Raw genomic sequence first — 18,453 nt, forward strand, 5'->3', positions numbered from 1 at the left:
AGCTAGGACTTTCAGGAGTGAAGTTAGGAAATACTGCTACACGCAAAGGGTGGAGAAAGACTTGCATTTATATAGCATCTTTCACAACCTCAGGACATCCCAAACAAGGATATGGCAGAGGAATTGAACAGATATTTTGTATCTGTCTTCACAGTAGAAGACACTAATAATATACCAATAATAGTAGAAAATCAAGGGGCAAAGGGGAGAGAGGAACTAAAAACAATCACTATCACTAGAGAAAAAATACTAGGTAAACTAATGGGTCTAAAGGCTGACAAGTCCCCTGGACCTGAAGGCTTGCATCCGAGGGTCTTAAAGGAAGGGGCTACAGAGATAATGGATGCATTGGTTGTATTCTTCCAGAATTCACTAGATTCTGGAAAGGTCCCAGCGGATAGGAAAACCGCTAACCCCTATTCAAGAAGGGAGTGAGACAGAAAGCAAATAACTATAGACCAGTTAGCCTAACATCTGTCATTGGGAAAATGCTAGAATCCATTATTAAGGAAGTAGTAGCAGGACATATGGAGACTCATAATACAATCAAGGAGAGTCAACATGGTTTTATGAAGGGGAAATCGTGTCTGACAAATTTATTAGAGTTCTTTGAGGAAGTAACGGGCAGGGTGGATAAAGGGGGACCAATGGATGCAGAATATTTGGATTTCCAAAAGGCATTCGATAAGGTGCCGCATAAAAGATTACTGCACATGGTGTTGGGGGTAATATACTGGCATGAAGAGAGGATTGGCTAACTAACAGAAAACAACGAGTCGGGATAAAAGGGTCATTTTCAAATTGGCATTCTGTAACTAGTGGGGTGCCTCAGGGATCAGTGCTGGGGCCTCAACTATTTACAATATATATCAATGACTTGGATGATGGAACAGAGTGTCTTGTGGCCAAATTTGCTGATGCTACAAAGATAGGTGGAAAAGCAAGTTGCGATGAGGACACAAAGTGTCTGCAAAGGGATATTGACAGGTTAAGCGAATGGGCAAAAATTTGGCAGATGGAATATAATGTGGGAAAATGTGAAGTCATCCACTTTGGGAGGAAAAATAAAAAAGCAAAATATTATTTGAATGGTGAAATACTACAAAATGCTGCGCTACAGAGGGATCTGAGTGTCCTTGTACATGAAACACAATGAGGGGATGAGGGGGCAGACATTTGAGGAGAGGTTGAGTAGATTGGGACTCTACTCATTGGAGTTCAGAAGAATGAGAGGCGATCTTATTGAAACATATAAGATTGTGAAGGGGCTTGATCGGGTGGTTGCGGTAAGGATGTTCCCAAGGATGGGTGAAACTAGAACGAGGGGGCATAATCTTAGAATAAGGGGCTGCTCTTTCAAAACTGAGATGAGGAGAAACTTCTTCACTCAGAGGGTAGTAGGTCTGTGGAATTTGCTGCCCCAGGAAGCTGTGGAAGCTACATCATTAAATAAATTTAAAACAGAAATAGACAGTTTCCTAGAAGTAAAGGGAATAAGGGGTTACGGGGAGCGGGCAGGAAATTGGACATGAATTTAGATTTGAGGTTAGGATCAGATCAGCCATGATCTTATTGAATGGCGGAGCAGGCTCGAGGGGCCGATTGGCCTACTCCTGCTCCTAATTCTTATGTTCTTATGTTCTAAAAAGTCAACATACAGGTGCAGCAGGTAATCCAGAAGGCAAACGGAATATTGGCCTTTATTTCGAAGGGGATGGAGTATAAAAGCAGGGAATTCATGCTACAACTGTACAGGGAGCTGGTGAGACCACACCTGGAGTACTGCGCACAGTTCTGGTGCCCTTATTTAAGGAAGGACATACTTGCAATGGAGGCAGTTCAGAGAAGGTTCACTAGGTTGATTCCGGGTATGGAAGGGTTGTCTTATGAGGAAAGATTGAACAGGTTGGATCTATACTCTTTGGAGTTCAGAAGAATGAGAGGAGATCTTATTGAAACATACAAGATTCTGAGGGGACTCGATAGGATAGATGCTGATGTTAGGTGTTACCCCTCATGGGGGAATCTAAAACTAGGGGGCATAGTCTCAGAATCCTATTTTCTATGTTTCTATCAAGGGATATGGGGAAAAAGCGGGAACAGGGTACTGAGTTAGATGATCAGCCATGATCATTTTGAATGGTGGAGCAGGCCCAAAGGGCCGAATGGCCGACTCTTGCTCCTATTTTCTATGTTTCTATGTTTCAGAATAAGGGATTGCCCGTTTAAGACGGAAATGAGGAGGAATTTCTTCTCCCAGAGGATCGTGAATCTTTGGTAGATGAAAACATAAAATTACAAAGCGATATTGATAGAGTAGGTGAATGGGCAAAACTGTGGCAAATGGAATTCAATGTAGACAAATGTGAGGTCATCCACTTTGGATCAAAAAAGGATAGAACAGGGTACTTTCTAAATGATAAAAAGTTAAAAACAGTGGATGTCCAAAGGGACTTATGGGTTCAGGTACATAGATCATTGAAGTGTCATGAACAGGTGCAGAAAATAATCAAGAAGGCAAATGGAATGCTGGCCTTTATATCTAGAGGACTAGAGTACAAGGGGGCTGAAGTTATGCTGCAGCTATACAAAACCCTGGTTAGATTGCACTCGGAAGGACATATTGGCCTTGGAGGGAGTGCAGTTTAGGTTTACTAGAATGATACCCAGACTTCAAGGGTTAAGTTACGAGGAGAGATTACACAAATTGGGGTTGTATTCTCTGGAGTTTCGAAGATTAAGGGGTGATCTGATCGAAGTTTATAAGATATTAAGGGGAACGGATAGGGTGGATAGAGAGAAACTATTTCTGCTGGCTGGGGATTTTAGGAGGAGGGGGCACAGTCTAAAAATTAGAGCCAGACCTTTCAGGAGCAAGATTAGAAAACATTTCTACACACAAAGGGTTGTAGAAGTTTGGAACTCTCTTCCGCAAATGGCAATTGATGCTAGCTCAATTGCTAATTTTGAATGTGAGATAGATAGCTTTTTGGCAACCAAAGGTATTAAGGAATATGGGCCAAAGGCAGGTATATGGAGTTAGATCACAGATCAGCCATGATCTTATCAAATGGCGGAGCAGGCACGAGGGGCTGAATGACCTACTCCTGTTCCTATGTTCCTATTCCTATTCCTATTTGGAATTCTTTACCCCAAAAAGCTGTGGAGGCTGAGTCATTGCATTCATTCAAGGCTGAGTCAGACAAATTTTTGATCAGCAAGGGAGTCAAAGGATATGGGGAAAAGGTGGGAAAGTGGAGTTGAGGTAAAAATCAAATCAGTCATGATCTCATTGAATGGCGGAGCATGCTCGAGGGGCCAGATGGCCTACTCCTGCTCCTATCTTTTATGGTCTTATGGTAATGTGTGAGGATGAGAAGAAGCATCTGTTTGGAAGAGTTGAGTACTGATCGAAAAAGTTTGTTAGTAGGTGGGTGATGGGGGTGTTGTGCGTGGAGCAGTGGATGAGACTACTGGTGCATTTGGTAGGATATGCCACTTGATAGTTGACCTCGCACACCTTGACCACTCATGTCAAATCATTGCATTTCTTCCTGCACTGCATCCACGTTCGTAGTGTTAAGCTCCTGGCATTGACCTCGTCCCCTACTGCCTTGGGAGTATATGTCTGGAGGACCTCTTGCCCCCCTGCGGATATAGGATGCCCCTCCTTCTGTTCACCTCTTGCACCAAGGCCTCTAGTGCATCATCGGAGAACCGGTACAAACTCAGATCAGCAGATTGATGGGCTCTGGCATGGAGATTGTGGGATGTAGTTTTGTGAAACCTTTATTCAATATTTTAAAATAAAATAACAGTTTTTAAACATAAGGACAAGACCTGCATCTGTGTTTTACATGTGTGATTTCTGATCTTCGTTCTGACCTGTATGTTATGTTTTAAAAATATAAGAGTCCTGCAAACTTTGAGCAGCCAAGTTGTTGCTCATTAAAAATTCCTGAATTCCCATCATCACTCTGTTTCGGGGCCCCCTGCTGTTACATACAGCCACTCAAAAGCGCAAGTAGCACTGGTTGCACACAGCAATCATTGAAATCACCAGACAGCACAAATATTACATGCTGCCTGCATCGCAACAACTGGGTGCAGGTTAATCATGCACTATGATCTCAGCTCCTGTTTTCTGGGGTTATCCAATTGAAGACCCACCTTCTCTACAACTACCCTTTCATAATCTTAAAGACTATCAGGTCACCCCTCAGTCTTCTCTTTTCTGGAGAAAACAGCCCCAGCCTGCTCAATCTTTCCTGATAGGTATAACCTCAGTGCTGGTATCATCCTTGTGAATCTTCTTTGTACCTTCTCCAATGCCTCTATATCCTTTCTAGAATGTGGAGACCAGAACTGTTCACAGTACTCTAATCAAGGTTCTATAGAAGTTCAACATAACATCTCTGCTTTTCAATTCTATCCCTCTAGATATGAACCCTAGTGCTTTGTTTGCTTTTTAAAAAATGGCCTTATTAACCTGTGTTGCTACTTTTAGTGATTTGTGTATCTGTACCCCCAGATCCCTCTGCTCCTCTACCCCATTTAGACTCTTATTACCCAAGTAATATGTGGCCTACTTATTCTTCCTACCAAAATGTAATACCTCACACTTACCTATATTGAAATTCATTTGCCAATTACACGGCCATACATCATTGGCAGCTGTGCCTTCAACTAAGCTCTGGAATTCCCTTCCTAAATATCTGTCTCTCCACCTCTTTGACCAAGTTTTAAGTTTTTCTACATTAAAGGAATTATATAAGTGCAAGTTGTGTGTTGGAAATTGAAGCTCAGTCTTCAGTCCTTAATTCTTAGGTTAGTTCTAGTTTTGTTTAGTAGTTCCTGTAGTAGTTTTTGTAGTGGAAGCTGCATATGTAGAAAAGGTGTGGCTGTAAAATTAGAAATGCATTCTGATAGAGAAAAGTTACAGAAGCTATACTAGCCAGATATTAACATGTCACATAGATGGAGAAGTTTTCCTGAGATCAAGGGAGGTGAGATTTAAGACAGCTAGTCCAGATACAGCTACCAGTATGAAAGGTGAATTTACCCAGGAGCAGAGGACCAGAGGGCTTGACAGGGTAGATGCTGAGAGGTTGTTTCCTCTGGCTGGAGAGTCTAGAACTAGGGGGCACAGTTGCAGGATAAAGGGTCAGCCATTTAAGACTGAGATGAGGAGGAATTTCTTCACTCTGAGGGTTGTGACTCTTTGGAATTCTCTACCCCAGAAAGCTGTGGATGCTGAGTCATTGAGTACATTCAAGACTGATAGATTTTTGGACTCTAGGGGAATCAAGGGATTATGGGGATCAGGCAGGGAAGTGGAGTTGAGGTTGAAAATTAGCCATGATCTGATTGAATGTTGGAGCAGGCTTGAGGGGCCGTGTGGCCTACTCCTGCTCCTATTTCTTAAGTTCTTATGTTCAGGAGGATCCAAGAGGAAAGGATAGCACCTCTATGGATGGAGGTTCATCACTCTGACATTTCAAAAGGCCAACACCATCCTCCCAGAGAACGATGAGACAACCAGTTCATCTACACCAGATCATAAGGATGAGGTTATATATGTTCAGGTAACATTGGTAATTACAAGCATATCGACTTTAATCTATTCAATAGACTAGCTATCTGATGCTATTAACTTATCAGCTATCTAAGGAGTGAAACCCTAAATTAATCTCACCAATTCATAGTCTCAGACACTGATCTCAACTGTACATTTATAATCTGCAAGCAGTTAATGTTGAATTACTTTAACATAACTGAAGTGCCTTTGTAACCTCATTTATTTCATTTAAATTTCATTAAATTTACTAAATTATTCACACAATATTTAAGTGCTGCTATGATTTTAAGGTTAATAAACAATTGTTAGTTCATGACTTTCTTGACTGACTTTTTTGATAAATTGGCAAGAAAGGAATAATTCATGGACTGTGTGGACTGATGGGAGGTTGGTAGTGTAAAAACTAATATAATTTGAACTAGTTGATGTAAGACAATTCAATAAAAAAAGTCAAATCATAGCTGAACTAATCACAAAGTCTCTATATATTTGAAAATTGTGTTTGGAATTCTACTCAAACGTGTTAAAGGGACAAACTTACAATATATGTAACAAAATAGGGTTGGGGCTGCAGGTGAATTTAAAAGAAACTTATGTATTACAACTGATTTAAGGGAGCAATTACCAGACCAAAACAAAACAGAACTGGTTCATTTTTGTGACTCTCTACCCCCTTGATTATTCAGTCCTTCCCAGCCCCTTCTCTACTCCAAGTACCCACAATTGCCCAAATATACACTACTTTCCTCCCCCAACTGCTCACGTCCCCAGCCCTCTTAATTGCTTCCAGATCCCCTCCTAAAACCATACAAACCCAGCACCCCTCTCCAAAGCAATAGGACATCTCAATTACAGTGAGCAATGCCCCAGAACATCCACTTCCATACAAAACACTACATATTGTGAGCAATGCCATGGCAGATCAACTAGTAATGTACTTAAAACATTAAAATAGCACACCCCTTCCAAACATTTCACTCTGCCATCACACTGTGCTAAAGGTTGTCTCAGTCATGTTTGAGGAGACGGCACAACTCAACGACAACCTCCCTGCTAAATTGTAGTCCACAAAGGCAAGTATCTTTCAACATGAGAAGTAGTTGTGCCTGGGTTGTGTGATGTAATTCCTAGACTGCCTGCAGGTGTGTGCCAGGTGATTGCTATGCCAGTGCATGTGCCTGTCGTCCTCCTGCAAGAATTCTTCTTCCTCTAAATCCAGCACAACCGTTAAGACACAATGGAATGTCCATGGTCAGCACAGCTGGAACCCGTAGTATAAAAGCCACCTTGAAATCAATCACTCATTAATTTGAATGCAAAATATTTTAAAACATCACACAAAGAACTTTTTATTCCCCAAGTGTTTTATTTGGAACTACTGTCTATTTGTTAGTATCACAAATGTAACATTTTCCTGAGAAAAGACAGTCACAGTTTTCTTAAGAAATTTCATGTTATGATAGGCAGGTTCACTAGTAACACTGTGCATACTGCAGCAGATGAACAGTGTTTGTGTTTTTGATAGTCTACTGTATCACCCAATGGTTCAAGAAGTACAGGGTTTTAGACAGAAATGATCAACTAATTTTGCGAACACGGCATGGCATCAAAACTAGATTCTGCATTGTCCTGCATTTCACCACTCAAATCATGTGTCGGATTATTCTCACTGTATATGAAACTTACAAATGGGCCAAGGGATTGACCTAAAAACAAAAATTATCCATCCAAGGCAATTCATGCTTCTTGGAAGAATTCTATATCTCATTTTGCTCATTATACCAGGGATGGCAAGTTACCTTCATCCATGACTTGCTCATAAAAGAGCAAGGATAATAATATCAAAATTAATTTCATTCTCTTCAAAATATTGACACAAGATTATACAGTCAATGGTCTATATCTATGATTAAACACAAACGCATACAAAACTGACCTAGGTTTTCTCCTTTAAACTGGATTGGAGTGTACAGCAGTATTTAATTTGCATTGTATCCCTCTTTCAATTTTATTTTGTATATACTATACATTGGATAAAAATAGGTGAAATGTTCAAGAATTAGAAGAAATTATTTGGGAAAAAAAATTCAAGCTGGAACTAAACTCATAAAACCATTTAAGCACAGTCAGCAAGAGTTGTGCCATCATAAACCAAGCAGAATTAAGCAATTTCAGTCAATGCAAATTGAAATCAGTCACCACAGCATTTGGTACAATCAATATGTACAACTGAAGCATGCTTTGCACAAAAGGGTATGATTTTAATACACAGCAAATGTACAGGATGACAAGCTGCAGCAGATACTAGTCAGAAAGTGCATAAAGCATGTGCTTTACTAAATATCATTTGTTAATATTACCTGCTAACCTAAATACAGGTCAATGTTTTGTTAACGCTGTAGTCAGTTTTATTAACTCAAAAAAAATTGCCTGCAAAAACATAAAATGATTTTTAAATAAAAATACAAAAAGGCTTCCAGCATTTCTTCCTTATTTGCATACCTTTTTAAAAAAATGCAAAATTTAATGTAGGCACATTTTACTGCTTTGTTACCCTATGAATTAATATCTGTAGCAAAACAGTAAAACAGCTTAGTCTTCAAGCATCAGCTCTCGGCTACTGAAATAATCAATTATTTCAGAAACAGTCTTTTCCTTGTGCTCGTTGGCATTCCAAACGCTTTTGGATCCAGCTCCAAATTTCCTCGTGCACGGCACAGTCTCCATCTCTCTGAAACCATCTTACTTCCTGCCGAGACCATTACTCACTTTACTTTTAGCAGAGACTTTTTTCCGTTTTGTTACGCCCTTGTCTGCTGCATTCAGCTGCGACACTTGAGAATTTCCTTCTCCTAGTTAAAGAAAAACAGAAAGACTATTGTGATTCTGTGAAAGAAACAAAATGGAAGGCCACCTTTTACCAAGTTTGCATTTCCCACTTTGATTTATACGTGTGCTAAGTATCTCATTTATAAATTACCTTTGAAGCCCATATAATATAATGTGCTTCTGTATATAGTAGAATCATAGAAAGGTTACAGCATAGAAAGAGGCCAATCGCCCTATCGAGTCCACACCGGCTCTATGCATCAGCGATCCAGCTAGTCCCACTCCCCCACCCTATCCCCGTAGCCCTGCACATTTTTTCGTTTCAAATACTTATCCAGTTCCCTTTTGAAGGCCGTGATTGAATCTGCCTCTACCACTCCCTTGGGCAGTGCATTCCAGATCCTAACCACTGTGTAAAAAAGTTTTTACTCATGTCACCTTTGGTTCTTTTGCCAATCACCTTAAATCTAGGTCCTCTGGTTCTTGACCCTTCCGCCAATGGGAACAGTTTCTATCTACTCTGTCTAGACCCTTCATGATTTTGAATACCTCTATCAAATCTCCTCGCAACCATCTCTGTTCCAAGGAGAACAATCCCAACTTCTCCAGTCTATCCACGTAATTTAAATCCCTCATCCCTGGAATCATTCCAGTAAATCTCCTCAGCATCCTCTCCAAGGTCTTCACATTCTTCCTAAAATGCAGTGCCCAAAACTGGGCACAATACTCCAGTTGTGGCCACACCAGTGTTTTATAAAGGATCATCATGACTTCCTTGCTTTTGTACTCTATACCTCTATTTATAAAGCCCAGGACCCCATTTGCTTTTTTAAACGCTTTCTCAGCCTGCCCTGTCACCTTCAACGATTTGTGCACATATACTCCCAGATCCCTCTGTTCCTCTACCCCTTTTAGAATTGTGCCCGCTAGTTTATATTATCTCTCCTCATTTTTCCTACCGAAATGCATAACCTCGCATTTTTCCACATTAAACTTCATCTGCCACGTATCCGCCCATGCCACCAGCGTGCTATATCCTCTGGAAGTCTATCACTATCCTCCTCACTGTTCACTACACTTCCAAGTTTTGTGTCATCTGCACATTTTGAAATTGTGCCTTGTAATCCCAAGTCCAAGTTATTAATATACATCAAGAAAAGCAGTGGTCCCAGCACAGACTCCTGGGGAACACCACTGCACACCTCCCTCCAGTCTGAAAAACAACCGTTCGCCACTACTCTGTTTCCAGTCATTTAGCCAATTCCGTATCCATGTTGCTATTGCCCCCTTTAATCCATGGGTCGCAATCTTAATAGCAAGCCTACCACGTGGCACTTTATCAAACGCTTTTTGAAAATCCATATACATCAAAAACTCTATCAAGTTGGTTAAACACGATTTGCCTTTAACAAATCCGTGCTGGCGTTCCCCAATCAATCCACGCTCGTCCAAGTGACTGTTAATTCTGTCCCGGATTGTCATTTCTAAAAGTTTCCCCACCACCGAGATTAAACCGACTGGCCTATAGTTGCTGGGTTTATCTTTACACCTTTTTTGAACAAGGGTGTAACATTTGCAATTCTCCAGTCCTCTGGCACCACCCCCATATCTAAGGATGTCTGGAAGATTATGGCCAGTACCTCCGCAATTTCCCCCCTTACTTCCCTCAGCATCCTCGGGTGCATCCCATCCGGACCAGGTGACTTATCTATTTTAAGTACAGCTAACCTTTCTAGTACCTCGTCTTTCTCAATTTTTAGTATCTTAATTATATCTTCCTTTACCGAGACTCTGGCAGCATCTTCTTCCTTGGTAAAGACCAATGTAACATACTCATTTAGTACCTCAGCCATGCCCACTGCCTCCATGAGTAGATCTCCTTTATGGTCCCTAATCGGCCCCACCCCTCCTCTTACTACCTATTTACATATCAATAGAAGACTTTTGGATTCCCTTTTATGTTGTCTGTTAGTCCATTCTCATATTCTCTCTTTGCCCCTCTTATTTCCTTTTTCACTTCCCCTCTGAACTTTCTATATTCTGCCTGGTTCTCACTTGTGTTATCAACCTGACACCTATCATACGCCACTTTTTTCTGTTTCATCTTACTCTATTCTCCTTTGTCATCCAGGGAGCTCTGGCTTTAGTTGCCCTACTTTTCCCCCTCGTTGGAATGTACCTTGTCTGTACCCGAATCATCTCCTCTTTAATAGCCGCCCACTGTTCAATTATAGTTTTGCCTGCCAATCTTTGATTCCAATTTACCCAGGCCAGATCTGTTCTCATCCCACCGAAATTGGCCCTCCTCCAATGGAGTATTTTCACTTTAGAGTGGTCAGAGTCCTTTTCCATAGCTATTCTAAACCTTGTGATACTATGAACGCTACTCCCTAAATGCTCCCTCATTGACACTTGCTCCACTTGGCATTTAGCATGTATTGCATTTAGCTCACGTTAGTCATTCCCATTTTAGCTGCTAACCTAAATTTATCAATGAAATTATAAGAAGCTTAGTCAGTTAAAAATGCACACACGAGACATTTATTTATTACCTTGCTTTGCGGAAATATATGAGCAAGCACATCCAAAAAGGTCAAGAAAGCTATTAAGAAAAATAAAAACTTGCTGAACTTGCTCCTGGCAGACTCAACAGCAGTAGTTTAAAACCAGAAACTGACAAGTGTCCAATACCACCATCTGTTTGCGAATGTTGTTTTGCAATTCTAATCATAAAGTATTTTGCAGCAAATAGTTTCTCTGAAGCTACAACTCCAACACTAAAGACATGAAGACGTTTTGTCAGGAATACCTAAAATGCCTTTTTACAATGCAGCTTAGGTTTAAGAACATCTTATGTTCTTAAACCAATGGTTTGTGCCATCAGATGACTGGTAAACATTAATCCCTCATGTTCTTGAGTGCTCGGATTAAGACTCATCGACATTTCTTCTTCTATCCGTATATGCACAAAGCCTCCATTTGTTTTGTAAAAAAATAAGGACTTTACTAATATAGGTTACAGAGCAACACCTCTTTTTCAAGTGTGGTCAAACGTTGCAACCAATTTCCAACTCAATATTTCTCACTCACTTTACAATATAAAAACCATTACAAGTGTTGGATATAATGCACACCATATGCTTCCTATAATACTTGAGTCACTTTTAAAATTATAGAAAAATGTATTCAAGCCTACTAGATATATTTATTCCACTTCACTTGATTGGGTCATTCTGCCCACATGATTGAAAGGCCAGTCTGAGTCATTTTCTCAATAGATGTAGCAGGCCAGACAAGTAAGCTGAAAAAACCCCCACTTCCAAGCTATGTGCCAATATAGGAAAATTAAACATTTTAAACAATTCGGGTAAATTTGCTATTTGAACCTCCTGTACTCAGCTCTCTTTCTTACAGATGCAAAACAATTTTAAAATGGTGTGTGTGTTTCAGCTCTCTTTCTTCAAGAACATACTGGTTCCACAGACTCTGAATAGTTAATTGACCAATCAAATAAACACAGCGTTCCCACATGCAACCTGAACTTTAACTGAGCTCACCATTCATTTCAAGAATTCACCTTCTAACTTTAAAGAGGACACACATTTACATTTCATTTTGTACAGTATAATACTCTTGTCCTTTATAAAACAGGACATTCTTTGACTTACTGTGAGCAGCACTATGGGATATTCACCATTATAAAAACAGTATGTCCAGCGTGTATTTCCTGCCCTTCATACTTCAGGGTCCCAATGACATCAGGGGCCCTGATTTGGATATATTCATCAGGAACCTGCCGATTTCCAGCAGGTGCATTTCCAATCTCGTCAATTGCTCCCTCAAAATTGTGGCAGGAATGAGGCAGTAAGAGGATTCCTGCAATTTTAACTGATCCTCCTCCCCATTCCCGCCGGGCGGGTAGGCAAGGACAACGTTTTGAGTTGTGGGACCCCATGCAAAGATACAGTTTGGGGACTCGATCTGCTCAGGGCCCGTGACTATGCAATTGTATGGTTTGTACAGCCCTAATGCCATCCCAGATTTCGCTGATGATGGGCAAGATCCATACAGACCAGTCGTGCAGAAACGAAGTACGTTAGGCCGAGATAACTCAGCCTGCCTGGACTGACCAATGCTGCCAGTGGTGGCCAGTTACTGGACCCACTCAGGATCGCTGACAGGTGGATGGTCAGGGGTTCCATGCAATTGCAAGGGTTGCACGGCTCCAACGTTGCCCCTGCGAGTAGGGTTGAAGTCAGGGCCTCAGAGACATCAAGTGCTCTCAGCTTAAGTATGGAATGGTTTGATACAAAATAAAACTCTCTACATTGTCCCCGTCAGAAGACCACCTCCTAGTGCACCAATTTTCCACACACCAGCCATCCTGTGCTTGAGTGAGATTCCCAAATGGGAATTCCCAGTTCCCAGTGTTAAATCAAGGGTAGTTTTCTATTGTGAGCCCATTCCTAGAACACAAAACTGCCTCTGGAGATGGCACTAAATTGCCAATTTCAATAGACTTACAGAAGATCTTTACATCAACAGTCTAAGAAGACATTAATTCCATCTGTCTGGGCTGTATTTGAACCAGGTCCCAGAGGTAAGGGTCCAGTGTCCAACCCACTGTACCACTCTGATGAACCGCAAATTTAGTTTTTGAATTCAGTAAACATTAAGAAAACAATCATTGCTTCAGTAAATATACATACAAACAGAATGTAATGGCAACATCAAAGAAAACAGGGAGGTATGTCTCAATTTGCCCAAGTAATTAAGAAGCATCGAGTCTCTTTAAAAGGAGACCAAAAATGCAGATCACAGAAGGTCAAATTAGCCCTCCCCAATTTCCAGAGAAGCAGTCAACTTTAAAAGCCCCATTTAAACTACACAGCCTTCAATTTATGTCTAATTCAAGCTTATAGTTATATTAAATTAAAAGCTGTAGCGTCAATGGGGCAGCGTAAGCAAATTCAACTAATGAGAGACAAAATGCTCACCTCCAGAGACTGGGTTTACACTATTGTATGTTTCTGAAAGAGAGAGGTAGGAATTACCCTGCACACTATATTCTTTAAGTCTTCTTTGGCTTTTAGGAGTAATTGTATTTTTAAGAGTTTGCACTTCCTGCACTGAACTAAACACAGCTGTAATGTACTTGTGCAAACATCAATTATTAAGGACTGCCTGGACCAAAATAAGCAAAATTGGAATTCCCTACTGTTATTGTGCCCTTTAACTCTTCTTTCAAGAGTGTGTAATACCTCCTACGATGTCACACTAACTGTTAATTAAAAATCTCCCACATATACTCTCCTTCACGTTTTTGCTGCTGTGATTTGTATAATTATAGCAATTAACATTCATACATGCCAAGTAATTCTAAGATTTCAAACTAGTCCATATTTTAAAAAATCATTCACATTTATATCATAGAAAATTTACGGCACAGAAGGAGGCTATTCAGCCCATCGTGACTGTGCCGGCTGAAAATGAACCACCCAACCTAATTCCACTTTCCAGCACTTGGTCCGTAGCCTTGTAGGTCACGGCACTTCAGGTGCACATCCAGGTACTTTTTAATAATGAGTTCAGGGTTTCTGCCTTTACCACTCTTTCAGGCAGTGAGTTCCAAACCCCCACCACCCTCTGGGTGAAAAATCTTTTCCTCAGCTCCCCTCTAAGCCTTCTACCAATCACTTTAAATCTATGCCCTCTGGTTATTGACCCCTCTGCTAAGGGAAATAGGTCCTTCCTGTCCACTCTATCTAGGCCCCTCATAATTTTGTACACCTCAATTAAATCACCCCTCAGCCTCCTCCGTTCCAAAGTGAACAACCCCAGCCTATCCAATCTTTCCTCATAACTGAAATTCCCCAGTTCTGGCAACATCCTTGTAAATCTCCTCTGTACCCTCTCTCGTGCAATTACATCCTTCCTGTAACGTGGTGACCAGAACTGTACACAATACTCAAGCTGTGGCCTAACCAGTGTTTTATACAGTTCCAGCATAACCTCCCTGCTCTTATATTCTATACCTTGGCTAATAAAGGAAAGTATTCCATATGCCTTCTTAACCACCTTATCTACCTGTCCCGCTACCTTCAGGGATCCGTGGACATGCACTCCAAGGTCCCTCACTTCCTCTACACTTTTCAGTATCCTCCCATTTATTGTGTACTCCCCTTGTCTTGTTTGCCCTCCCCAAATATATTACCTCACACTTCTCTGGATTGAATTCCATTTGCTACTTTTCTGCCCACCTGACCAATCCATTGATATCTTCCTGCAGTCTACGGCTTTCCTCCTCAATATCAACCTAAGCCAATTTTTGTATCATCTGCAAACTTCTTAATCATTCTCCCTACATTCAAGTCCAAATCATTTAGATCACAATAAGTAAGGGGCCTTGTACTGAGCCCTGTGGAACCCCACTGGAAACAGCTTTCCAGTCACAAATCCACCTGTCGACCATTACCCTTTGCTTCCTGCCACTGAGCCAATTTTGGATCAAACATGCCACTCTCCCTTGAATCCCATGGGCTTGTACTTTTTTGACCAGTCTACAATGGGGACCTTGTCAAAAGCTTCGCTAAAATCCATGTAGACTACATCAAATGCACTACCCTCATTGAATTTTTTGAGGAGGTAACAAGGAGGGTCAATCAGGTTAGTCAGGCACGACCTTCCCGTAAGAAATCCATGCTGACTGTTCTTGATTACTCTGTGCCTTTCTAAGTGACTGTTTATCCTGTCCCTCAGAATTGATTCCAATAATTTGCCCACCACTGAGGTTAGACTGATTGGCCTGTAATTACTCAGTCTATCCCTCGCTCCTCTTTTAAACAATGGTACAACGTTAGCAGTTCTCCAATCCTCCGGCATCACGCCTGTATCCAGTGAGGATTGGAAAATTATGGTCAGAGCCTCCGCTATTTCCTCCTTTGCTTCTTTTAACAGCCTGGGATACATTTCATCTGGCCCTGGTGATTTATCTACTTTCAAAGATGCTAATCCCCTTAATATTTCCTCTCTCACTATGTTTATGCCATCCAATATTTCACATTCCTCCTTAAACTACAATGTCTGCATCGCCCCTCTTTTGTGAAGATAGACGCAAAGTGTTCATTAAGAACCATACCAACATCTTCCGCCTCCACACATAGGTTACCTTTTTGATCTCAAATAAGCCCTACTCTTTCCTTAGTTATCCTCTTGCTCTTTAAGTATTTATAAAACATCTTTGGGTTTTCCTTGCCAGTATTTTTTCATGCCCTCTTTGCTTTCCTAATGTCCTTTTTAATTTCCCCCCTGCACTTTCTATAATCCTCTAGGCTTTCTGCAGTAATGAGTTCTCAGTATCAGATATAAGCTTCCCTTTTTTGCCTTTTCTTACCCTGTATGCTCCTTGACATCCAGGGGGCTCTAGGTTTGGAAGTCCCACCCTTTTTCTTTGTGGGAACATGTTTACTCTGAACCCCTTGAATCTCCCCCATGAATACCTCCCACTGCTCTGGCAATGATTTACCTTCAAGTAGCTGTTTCCAGTCCACTTTTGCTAATCACTTCTTAGCTTAGTAAAATTGACCTTTCCCCAATTGAGAACTTTAACTCCTGTTCCATCATTGTCCTTTTCCATAACTATGCTAAAACTAACTGAATTATGATCACCACCGCCAAAATGCTCTCCCACTGATACTCCTTCCACCTGCCCAGCCTCATTTCCTAAAACTAAATCCAGAACTGCCCCCTCTCTTGTTGGGCTTGGTATGTACTGGCTAAAAAAGTTCTCCTGAATGCAATTTAAGAATTTTGTGCCCTCTATACCAGTCACACTATTTGTGTCCCAGTTCGTATTAGGATAGTTGAAATCCCCTATTATTACTGCCCTACTACTTTTGCACTTCAGCAATTTGCCTACATATTTGCTCTTCTATCTCCCTCTGACTGTTTGAGGGTGTATAGTACACTCCCTTTAGTGTGACTGCTCCTTTTTTGTTCCTTAGCCCTATCCATATGGCTGTATTTGATGATCCTTCAAACATATCATCCCTCCTCACAGCTGTAATTGTTTCTTTAACCAAAGTTGCCATACCCCCCCTCCTTTTTTATCCCCTTCTCTATCTCGTCTGAAAACCCTGTAACCAGGAACATTGAGCTGCCATTCATGGCGCTCTTTAAGCCATGTTTCTGTAATAGCTAAGATATCGTACTGCTACGTGTCTATTTGTACCCTCAGCTCATCTGTCTTGTTCACTATACTCATTGGAGTTATATACCATTAAGCACTGCCAAACTCCCTTGCTGTTTATTTTCTAACATTTGTTTCCTCTGCCTTCCTAAGTCACTTACTAATTTTCTGCCTTCTACCTCCAGTTCTGATTCTGTCCCATCTGAATCTACACTCAGGTTCCCATTCCCCTGCCAAGCTAATTTAAACCCTCTCCAATAGCACTAGCAAACCTCCCCGCAAAGGTATTGGTCCCGGGTCTGTTGAGGTGCAACCCGGCCGGCTTGTACAGGTCCCAATGCCCCAAAAATCTAAAGCCTCCTGCACCATCTCTCCAGCCACACATTCATATGCTCTATCCTCCTATTGCTATACCTCACTAGCGTGTGGCACTGGGAGTAATCCGGAGATTACTACCTTTGAGGTCCTGCTTCTTACTCTCTTTCCTAACTCCTTAAAATCTTCCTGCAGGGCCTCATCCCTCTTTCTACCTATGTCGTTGGTACAGATATGGACCACGACCTCTGGTTGTTCACCCTCCCCCTCCAGAATGTTCTGCAGTCGCTCAATGACATCCTTCCTTAACCCTGGCGAATTCGTTTAACTCTTAGTGTTATGGCCGAGTCTACTGATCTTTTTTGGGTTGCTGATCAGTTCACCTGTCCACCAAAATCCCTCCCCATTTTGATGTATTTTACGTGTCACACCAATCTATTTTGCTGGCAACCATGTCAATTGTCAGCACTGGGCTTTTCAATGGCAGGAAAGTGGGGAAAAATGTTCACTGGAGCTAGATTTTAGCCTATGAAAGCCCATTTTCTTTGGAAGTTACTCCTGGCAGGAAGCCAGGAAATAGACACAGGCTTTAAAGTTAGATTTTAGGAAAAAGTATGGAAAAGATAGATTTAGTAGAAAAAAAAGGAAATTGAAGTTTGAAAAATTATATTTGCATTTAACTGTTTAGTTTAGTTATAAAACTATTACAAATATTTGTGTAACTTGCTGTTTATTTCAGTATCAGTGCATAATATGAACACTTACAAAACCAACTGTGAGACAATTAAAGGTCCAAGGGTTAAAAGGATAGGAGCAAATATAAACTAAAAAGTGTTCTTTTTAATTCAAAGGTATTGTTTCATATCCTTCCTTTCTACACACCAACCGTGGCAGACGGACAGGCAGTCAATCCTGGCCCAGGCCCCTCACAATCCTGCTCTGAACCAACTGGTAGGAAATGAACAAGAGTGGCACAATGATGAGTCTGATGAGTTTTCCTCTTTTCCTATGACGGGCTGTACTTCCTCACAGCCGAGATAAGAAACTCTATAGTTTTGAACTTGCGTCTCTACTGCAGGACACCTCACATTGCTGCTGCAACAAACTACGCCTTCATACTATGCCTCTGCCTAGCTACTTTTATGGTTTAGTGGAACAAAGCATGCTGTACCGATTATCAAAGGAACAGAGTGCTTGAATCCATGTCACTCAAGTGTGTTCCATTCAGTTTTCGTGCAAAAGCAAGTCAGCAAAAGTCCTGTAAATATTGATTACAAAATGTAAACTCAGAGCTGTTCAATGGAAAGGTGCTCACTATTGATAATAGTTTAGTAATTAACATAAAGTAGACTGACGGACACAAAAACAATTTAGGTCATACTAACCTGTAATTACCTTCTCCCTTGGGCATTTTGAGAGCCAAATAACTAAAAACCTAGGAAGAGAAAGTGTATACAAATACACAAACCTTTAGCATATATGTCCCAATGTAATGGTGAGGAATCGGTGCTTTCTTCACATTCAGAAAGGGTCTGAAACATAG

The 18,453-nt window shown here is 41.0% G+C and overlaps 1 protein-coding gene across 1 annotated transcript in view; it reads right to left on the bottom strand.

Moving 5' to 3' along the window:
• Window positions 1-6,924: 6,924 nt before the first annotated feature.
• The window catches only part of LOC137312622 (phosphatidylserine synthase 1-like), a 47,483-nt gene continuing 35,954 nt past the window's right edge, over window positions 6,925-18,453 (bottom strand). Inside the window, exons 12-13 of the mRNA XM_067979148.1 lie at window positions 18,379-18,442; window positions 6,925-8,430 (exon numbers count right to left, since the gene is read on the bottom strand). Coding sequence (XP_067835249.1) covers window positions 8,321-8,430; window positions 18,379-18,442 — 174 coding nt within the window. The 3' untranslated portion in view covers window positions 6,925-8,320. The remainder of the gene's footprint in view (window positions 8,431-18,378; window positions 18,443-18,453) is intronic.

Source organism: Heptranchias perlo, chromosome 3 (assembly GCF_035084215.1).
Source record: "Heptranchias perlo isolate sHepPer1 chromosome 3, sHepPer1.hap1, whole genome shotgun sequence".
NCBI classification, from domain to species: Eukaryota; Metazoa; Chordata; class Chondrichthyes; order Hexanchiformes; family Hexanchidae; genus Heptranchias; species Heptranchias perlo.